General features: G+C 45.5%; 1 protein-coding gene across 4 annotated transcripts in view; it reads right to left on the bottom strand.

Moving 5' to 3' along the window:
• Positions 1-118: 118 nt before the first annotated feature.
• Positions 119-9,586, bottom strand: part of BFAR (bifunctional apoptosis regulator) — a 30,225-nt gene continuing 20,757 nt past the window's right edge. For 3 of the 4 annotated variants that reach the window (XM_040256668.1, XM_040256685.1, XM_040256677.1), the window contains 3 exons: positions 4,858-5,031; positions 2,961-3,163; positions 119-1,391 (listed from right to left, as the gene is read on the bottom strand). In XM_040256668.1, coding sequence (XP_040112602.1) covers positions 1,199-1,391; positions 2,961-3,163; positions 4,858-5,031 — 570 coding nt within the window. In that variant the 3' untranslated portion in view covers positions 119-1,198. The remainder of the gene's footprint in view (positions 1,392-2,960; positions 3,164-4,857; positions 5,032-9,586) is intronic. The other variant, XM_040256693.1, reaches the window with a different exon arrangement.

The raw sequence follows: 9,586 nt of genomic DNA, 5'->3' as shown, positions 1-9,586 counted from the left end.
TCCTCGACTGTGGGGTGGAGGGGAGTGTGGTAAGCGTGACCAGTAAGTTGTACTGGGCAACATAGATTTTCTTCATGTTTCCTAAACAGTCAATTTTTCTCTATGTATAAGTTTTATCTCTCTCTATATATATAAACTTTATTTTTATTTCAAGTCATTTCTTCAAACTTTCAGATGCAGAGTTTGAGGGAAATCTTCAAAGATACAAAGGGTTAATGAATGGTTCATAGACTCGCAAAAAAACACTTTGGATGCAAGCTCATTTCTGTATAAATATGGCTGATCTTCAGATTGATAGCCTTTCCCACCTGCAGTTGTCACACTGGCAGGAAATCGAAGGCCATAGTTCATCTCATATTTACAATTACAGCACTTGGTGTAATTACACATTGTTTTATACATCAGAGCAGGACAATAAAGATTATACAGTGTGAGGTCAATGTACAAGGTATTTCCTTAAACAAACGGACTGGCTTGGATTTTATAGATTACATTCTCAAAAACAAAGCAAACCCCGCCGAACAACAATTTTACATAGCACGGAAGCAGCTCAGCCTGATTAAACTGCCTGACATCCCACTCAATAACTTCAACAAAAAGATCCAAACTTTCAATGATTCCAAGTAGAAAACAGTGGTGGCGAGTCTAACCACCATCATTCTAACCTCAAACTGACTGCTTTCAGAGGTTTAACTCAACCTTCTAGCAACTCTTACACAAGACAGAATCATCAACGAGATTGTGGTTTTTCCTCCTTATTTTTTATGCGCAACTGCCTCTGCCTATGACAACATCTTCTCCTGTTTTCCTACACTTGACTGAGAGGACAGGCCTGGCCCTGGGCTCCGACCCGCCCTGGGAGCCTCTTGTCAGTCACTGAGGTCAGAGCAAGCGGGGATTGTGACCCACTGTGTGTCTTCTGAGGACCCTGAGTCCCTGCCAGCCGTCGCGGGCTGAGCCTCCCAAGTCCCGGCGAGGAAGGCGGCTGGGTAGGAGGTGCGGCCGCCGTGTCGGCCAAGCTCTGGGGCGCCAGTCCCTGCTGCCGCGGGCTGAGGGAGGGGACCTGGCTGTGGCCTCTGACGGACAAAGCAGCACCTTGCTTACTAGGGGCGGAAAACAGGAAGTCCGCTTCCCCCTCTCCCCAGAGCTCGGCGGGCAGGGAGGCTGCAAGGGTCCCTCGCAACCTCAGCAGCGTCAATCACAAGACCTGGGTTTCTAGCCGTCGGACCTCCTTGACCACGAGATCAATGTTAATAATTGGGTTAAAGTACAGGGCCCAGTAAAACAGACAGTTGCAAACAAACTGAGGGATGAGGGGCCAGAACATGGCCACAAAAAGCCCCTGTGTTGACACTTTCCAGAAGTGGCTCCACATCCTCTGAGGCACGGTCCTGCAAAAGGAAGAGAGGCATGTGAGAGGGGAGACCGAGGCGCTCAGACCCTGCCTGGGCCTTTCCCCGCTGCAGTCTGGCTGCCGGAGCTGCAGGAGACCCTGTTTCCTGTCCCCTGTGCCTGAGACACACCTTTCCTGACCACGTCACCTTCAACTCCTGGGACGGAGCCTGGAGGAGGCTTCCTCAGGGAAATGTCACCAGGTCCCCTCAGGCGAGGCCTTCCCAGCACTGCCCCAACTCCACCCGCTTCTGCGCCAAGTCACACTTGTGTTTAATACAATATAGACATATTCTAGCTTGTTTGTTTATTTCTGGTGGGGCTGGGTCTCCGTTGCTGTGCGGGCTTCTCTCCAGCTGCGGCGAGCACGGGCTCCTCTCAGCGCACAGGCTTCTAACTGCAGTGGCCTCTCGTGCTGCAGAGCATGGGCTTTAGGACGCACGGGCTTCCGCAGCTGCGGTTCCTGGGGTCTAGATCACAGGCTCAATAGCTGTGGCCCACAGGCTTAGTTGCTCCTGGGCATGTGGGATCTTCCTGGATCAGGGATTGAACCAGTGTCTCCTGCATTGGCGGGCAGACTCTTTACCACTGGGCCACCAGGGAAGCCCCTTTAATTTAATATTAATGTAATATTTTCTCTGCTAGGCTGTAGGCCTTCAGAGTATAAACTATCCTCTTGACCAACAGATCTGCGGTGTCCAGCAGAGAAGCAGGGGCAGAGGAGCAGTTCAATCAACTGGGCATGAATAAGCAGAGTCACTGAATTGAATAAATAACGGAGATTCCTGTCAGGTTCTCACTATTCACCTGATGGGCGAGGCCAAGAAGCCTGGGTCCATCAGAGCAAAGGCACATGAGCACGAGGCTTTCACAAGTGCTATAGAAGTGTCTCTTTCCTTTACGGTTCCTAAGCTGTCGGTCTCTACCTGGAGGGATCAAGGGCTCCTGAACACAGGAGCTGTTGAGGTGAACAGAGGGAGAAAGACACTTGGCCCTAAGGACAGTGATCGGGTCTCTGGGTCCAGCCACGCAGGAAGCCATCACTGGGCATGGCCCTTGGTACGAAAGCCAACCTAGGTTGGTTTCTGTCACTTGCAACCAAGAGTCCTGACTCAGCGATTGTCTAGTCCAACTTTCTCATTTTACACATTAATCCAGAGAAATGATTACTGTCTCAGTTGTGGCAGAGCAGGCTAAGAACTCATGCCTACAGAATTCCTCCTCAGATCTCTTTATGTTCTACCACACTACTTTCCATAAAGCACCCTCTTCTCGCTTGTTTATTCCTCAGTTATTAAACTCCTTCAAGTACACCCCACCCTCCAGGAATTATCTGGTGTATTACGTGGGGAAAAGGCACCCGGAGGCACACTTTAACAATGACCACCATGAGAGCCTCCCCATGCTGAACTGAAGTCGTTTTCCTGTTTGTTGCTTAAGCAGTGTTTCTAAACCAGATTGCTGGGTGTCTACTAGAGTCTGAAGAACACTCCAGAGGACTTCTCCACTTGGTATTTCTTCCCCAGTCTCTGTTGCCCCAACCATCTCCAACATAAAAACACACTTACTTCAGTTCACTTCTGGACCAGATCCTCCAGAAGGAGAATAATTCCAGAACCGAGAGGAGCATGGCGTTGACGATGAGAAACCGTGACGTCCAGTAATGGACCTCCAGCCAGTCCCAAGCAAACTCAGCAATCAGCTGGTACGGAAGGAAGGAGTACTTGATGAGGAATTCTCGCCACTGCTTCCATGTGGGCTCTCTAAGATCCTTTAGGAGTAGAACACGAGTAAATACATAAAAACAGACACCAAAAATTACGAGGACTGACTTTTATACAAGATATTGTGGTCAGCTCAGAGAGTTTTACATTTTTAACACACATACACAGACATACACATCCAACAATCTCAAGTGAGATCTCCACCCATCAACTCACCTTGTAATAACTCATCTTACACTCAATAAATGTTACCAAAGAGACTGAAACTCTTACATTTTTATATGATTGTGGAAGCTCAGAAGGAAAAAAAAAAATCTAAGCATGAGATATTAATCAGAAGGTTGAAATGGATAAAAATTAACCAGTTTTAAAATGTCTTCAGCACTGCAAGAGCAGCTCAAACAATTTCCCAAATTCAACCTCTCACCTGTGGTGGAATGATCACAGGTCACGGGAAAATTAAACGTGTACCTTTAAAAAGTAATTTTGGGAAAATGAAAAACTTTAATAACAAACTTAGCAGGTAATTTATAACAAGAGTTTTTAAACAACTCACAGGCATTTGGGGCTTTCTTGGTGGCTCAGACTGGTAAAGAATCTGCCTGGAATGTGGGAGACCTGGGTTTGGTCCCTGGGTCAGGAAGACTGCTTGGAGAAGGGAATGGCAACCCACTCCAGTATTCTTGCCTGGAGAATCCCATGGACAGAGGAGCCTGGTGGGCTACAGTCCATGGGGTCGCAAACAGTCGGACACAACTGGGCAACTAACACTTGCACTTTCTTTCAGGCATCCAGAGGCCAATGAAAGCTGAGCAAGACTGTGTACAATGGAGCAGACACTGAGCATCGCCAAGAAAAAAGCCGGCCTGATGTGCAGACAGTGATAATAGACAGGGCTTGTTACAATGGCAAGGTCAGGGGTTCTCTGTGCTCCCAGTCTAGCAAGGGCAGAGAACAGCTGAAAACTGGGTAAATGGAGAAACACTGTGCAAAGGGGCTAAGGAGCAGGCTTAAAGCAACATCAAGGCTAAGGTCACTTAGGCAGGCACTTGATCCAAGTGTTTGAAAAAAGGTCTTGGAGATTTGAGAATTCTGTTTCAATATCATACACAATGATTCCTATACCCTTGTGACTTTTGATATAAACAGATCAGAAGGACTGCCCCCCAAAGTACCAATGTAGAGGGCATTACCCTCTAGTGACACAGAGAATCAGAGTCAATGCGATCAACTATTCTGAAGGAATACAAGAGAGCCGTGGTGGGTAACCAGCCCTGCCAAAGGCCTGGTGGTCAACTAACAGGATGACTGCCATCCGCGAGCGGGATGGCGGCTTCCTATTCTGAGGCCCACAGGACATACACTAAACCGATTTAGAAGATCCCGTTAAGAGATTACCAAGATCCATTACCAAGCTGGAGGGCCCATTAATCTAACGCTCAGGCAATCTGGAACTATGCTACCTTATTTTATAACAGAAGCAATACTGTTTTTTTTTCCCCCCTCTAAATATCTCAAGTCTAAAGGGTAACCCCTCTGGCTATGCAATGCAGGAAACAAAACAGGCTTCTAGGAGTGGGGAAGTTCCTGCTCTATTTTCTTTGTAAGGGCTCTCCTTGCAAGATTCCAGTGAAGACTTGTGCTATTTGCTCTTCCCTGCTAGGCTACAGCCATGTATCCAAATCTATTCCATGATGGGCAATGGTGGCGTGATGTCCCTCAAGGCCGTCTGCAGACCTACCAGAAGCTTGGATATGATGTCCTCCCTGGAGCCGTCTTCTTGAAGAGGACAGATAGTATGAATGAAGGGCAGGAAGGTGTCAGTGTAGTCAAACAGGTAGAGGTACAGCAGACCAAGGCGCGGGGAGCTCTTGAGGGCATACAGCAGGAACAGGGACCTCCCAGGGTTCACGGCCTGCAGAGCACAAATATTCATTACAACCATGGCTGCATTCTCCCAACTCACGCTCCTTCTGCAGTCTCACACCCTCTGCCATGTGGTTTGTGCTAACAATGAATGAATGAAAAGAGGAGGCCAAGAAATTCATCTGATGGGCTACATTATATAAAGATCCAGCCTCTCTCCACAGCTGGGGAGAGGCAGGAGGATGAGGAGCAAGGTCCTAGGCACAGTTAGAAGAACACAACCTTTCAGAAAAGTAAATAAGTGAGTGGGTGAGTGTGCTCAGTCCAGTCTGATTCTTTGCAACCCCATGGACAGTGGTCCATCAGGCTTCTCCATTCATGGAATTATCCCAGCAAGAATACTAGAGTCGGTTGCCATTTCCTCCTCCAGGGTACCTTTCTGATCTATGGATCGAACCTGTGTCTTCTGCATTGGCAGGTGGATTCTTTACCGCTGAGCCACCTGGGAAGCCCCAATTAGTGGGCACCACTTAATAAAAATAACCTGAACTACAGGTCTCATGCACAAAATATTTTGTGTTGCACTGTATATAACACAGAAGAAGTGAAATCTGTGACTTTTGTCCTGAAGTTACAGTAGATATTTAGCCCAGAATTCATACAGCCATTGAGGAATGCAAAGGAGGAGCTTTGGATAATGCTCACGTTAAAACATTAGGTGAAAAAAGTCAGCACTGTTGAAAGCAGGGCCTGACTGGTTCATAGCCGAGATCTTCTTCTAAAAGATCACCTGGCTCACAAGAGACGTCAATACATATTTGTGTGTGTGTGTGTGTGTGTGTGTGTGTGTGTGTGTGCACGCGCGCGCACATGCATGCTCAGTCTCGTCCTACTTTCTTGCAATTCCATGGACTGTAGCCTGCCAAGCTCGTCTGTCCCTGGGATTTCCCAGACAAGAATACTGGAGTGGGTTGCCATTTCCTTCTCCAAGGCAATTTTTGCAACCCAGGGATTGAACGTCTATCTTCTGCATTGCAGATGGATTCTTTACCACTGAGCCACCTGGGGAACCCTATAAACTGTACTTAGAATAATCAAAATGGTTGTTGAGAAGAAACCTCCTATTAAGATGTTTCAGCCAACAAGTGAAAAAGAAACGAGAGAGTTATGATACCACCATTTGGCAACCCTTAATGAACTCAGAGATTTAAACAATCAATGATCGTGGGACGTTATGAGCCTCCTGATGGAAAAAATACCACATCTATGAAGCAGCCTTGCCATCCCACCAAATCTAAACCAAAGCTAGCCTCTAGACTACTAGGTTATAAGATAAGCAGGGGACAAAAGGACCTGTTAGGTGACACCACAGAGACAAGTGCCAAAGTTCAAGATGTCAGAAACCACAGGAGAAAATGATCTGGTTTCTACAACAATTAAGTGCAGGGTAATGAAAAGAGGGAGGCAGAATCTACAGACAGAAAAAGATATGAGATGTGTGTGTGTGTGCGTGCATGCACGCGTGCTCAGTCATGTCTGACTCTTTGCAACCCCATGGACTGTAACCCGCCAGGCTCCTGTGTCCATGGAACTTTCCAGGGAAGAATACCGGAGTGGGTTGGCCATTTCCTTCTCCAGGGGATCTTCCCACCCAGGGATCGAACCCATGTCTCTTGCATCTTTGACATAACCAACAAACAACCCAATATGCAGTTCAATACCAGAAAATCAAACCCAATCAAAAAGTCGGAAGAAGACCTAAACAGACATTTCTCCCAAGAAGACATACAGATGGCTGATATACACATGGAAAGATGCTCAACATTACTCATTATTAGAGAAAAGCAAATTAAAACTATCACCTCACATGTCAGAATGGCCATCATCAAGAAATCTACAAACAGTAAAGAGTGGAGAGGGTGTGGGGAAAAGGAAACCCTCTTGCACTTTGGTGGGAATGTAAACTGATACAGCCACTGTGGAAGAGAGTATGAAGAGTCCTTACAAAACTAGGAATAAAACTACTACATGACCCAGCAATCCCACTACTGGGCATATACCCTGAGGAAACCGTAATTGAAAGAGACACACGTGCCCCAAGGTTCACTACAGCACTACCGACAGTAGCCAGGACACGGCGGCTACCTAAACGTCTATTGCCGGATGAATGGATAAAGCTTGTGGTACGTATGTACAATATTAGTCAGCCATCATGCAACAGTAATTCAAAAAAATACAGATACCCAGAGCCTATTACACAGAGTGAAGTAAGTCAGAAAGAGAAAAACAAGTACCATTCATTAACACATATATATTGAATCTAGAAAGATGGTACTGATGAGGCTATTTGCAGGGCAGCAACGGGGATGCAGACACAGAGAAGAGACTTGTGGACACAGCGGGGGAAGGAGAGAGAGGGACAAATTGGAAGAGTAACATCAAAACATACACATTACCATGTGTAAAATAAGACAGCCAGTGGGAATTGGCTGTGTGATGCAGGGAGCTCAACCCGGGGCCTCTGTGACAACCTACAGGGGAGGGATGGGGTGGGAGATGGGAGGGAGGTTCAAGAGGGAGGGGACATTTGTATACCTATGGCTGATTCATGTTGATGTATGGCAGAAACTAACCCAACATTGTAAAGCAATTATCCTCCAATTAAAAAAAAAAAAGCCAGAAGACCCGAATAGACATTTTTCCAAAGGAGACAGAGATGGCCAACATGAACGTGAAAAGCCACATCAACATCGCTAATTATCAGAGAAGTGGAAATCAAAATCACAATGAGATATCACATCAACCTGTCAGAAAAACCATCATCAAAAAGACCACAGATAACAAATGTTGGAGAGGGTGTGGAGATAAGGGAACCCTTGTACATTGTTGGTAGGAATTTATATTGCTGCAGCCACTGTGGAAAACAGTATGGAGGTTTCTCAAAAATCTAAAAATAGTCCTTCCATACGATCCAGCAATTGCACTCCTTGGAATATATCTGAAGAAAAAAAACATTAATTCAGAAAGAAGCAGACAGCCAATGCTCATAATTGCATTATTTATGCTTGTTAACCTACGAAACAGCCTAAGTATTCATCAACAGATGAATGGGTAAAGATGATGATAATGATATAATATATATGGAATGGAATACTGCTCTTCCATAGGAATGAAATTTTGCCATTTCCAACAACTTGGATGGACCTGGGAGCATTATGCTTAGTGAAATTAAGTCAGATGTAGGAAACAAATAAATATATTTTGACTTATACGTGGAATCTAAAAAATAAAACAAACAAATGACTATAAGGAAACAGAAACCAATGCACAGGTTTAGAGAAACAACAAGTGGTTACCAAAGGGGACAAGGAAGTGGAGAGGGGCAAGACAGGGGTAGGAGATTAAGAGGTACAAAGTACTCCATATAAAATAAGTCAGCCCAAGAACATATTGTATAGCACAGGCAATATAGCTGATATTTTAATAACTTTAAGTGGGGTATAATCTACAAAAATACTGAATCACTACGCTGTACACCTGAAACTAATATTGTAAATCACTTTCCCTCAATTAAAAAAAGATACGACAACCAAATGTGGACTCTATTTGGACCCTGGCTGGAACAAGTCAACTGGGGGAAAAAAAAAGTGGGTTATGTGTATACCGATAGATTGTTTGTAACATCAGAGAATTATTCATTCTGGAGTGTACACTGTGATATTTTAGTTTTGTTTTTTTAAAAAGTCTTTACTTTTTAGAGATTCAGTGAAATATTTACTTCTGAAATAGAACTATCTCAGATTTTCAAGATAATCAGGAGTAGTAGGAATAGGTATTACTGTGAAATAAACATAGCTAAGAGTTACTGTCTTATGGGCGGATGGTGGTTTTGTACTATTATCTTGCTTTTGTGTGTATTCGAAATTCTCCATAGTAAGGGTTCAAAAAAAAGTCTAACTTCTGAAAAATATACCTTTATATCGTAACTTAGGTGAGACATAGAAATGTGGAAGTAGTTCTTTACTTTAAAGCAGCTTTTCCCAATCTTTTTTGCATTACCTCTTAAGGATTCTTTTAAAGACTTTCTCATTAACCTGCCCTTGCCCCAGAAAATGTTAATACCACAGAAATACTGTGTATTTGTTTATGTACTGTGGTCTCTGGAGCTGCAAGTCATTGCAGTACGTAACGCTTTTCACCCTCCAGAACCAACGGCCTGGGGGCAAAACTGCTCTTTGCAGTGCGCGGTCTCTACAAGAACACAGGCCCCAGAGACGGAGCCCGACCGTGTGCAGCCACATCGTGGTAAGGACAAGAGAAGGGACGATGGCCGGGTTAATGTCTGCAGGTCTGGGGTCAGCTGGGCCAAAATATCCCAACTCTGGGCTCCTCTCTGTCAGATGAGGAGGATGAACAAATGTCCCAGCGAGGGGATCATGATGGCAGGGCTGCAGAGGGGAGCAAGCCGTCTCTCTCAAGTCTGCCCAGAACAGCTCAGAACTCAGGAGCAGCTGCACTGGGACTCCAGGGTCAGGGGGGTCCTGTCGCACAGCCCATGGTGCAGGCTAAGTCACCTCAGTGGCGTCCGTGGCACAGCCCGTGGT

The sequence above is a fragment of the Oryx dammah genome, unplaced genomic scaffold (assembly GCF_014754425.2).
Source record: "Oryx dammah isolate SB20612 unplaced genomic scaffold, SCBI_Odam_1.1 HiC_scaffold_2, whole genome shotgun sequence".
NCBI classification, from domain to species: Eukaryota; Metazoa; Chordata; class Mammalia; order Artiodactyla; family Bovidae; genus Oryx; species Oryx dammah.
Note: the sequence above shows the minus strand (reverse complement) of the source record. Positions and strands in the feature narration are given on the sequence as shown.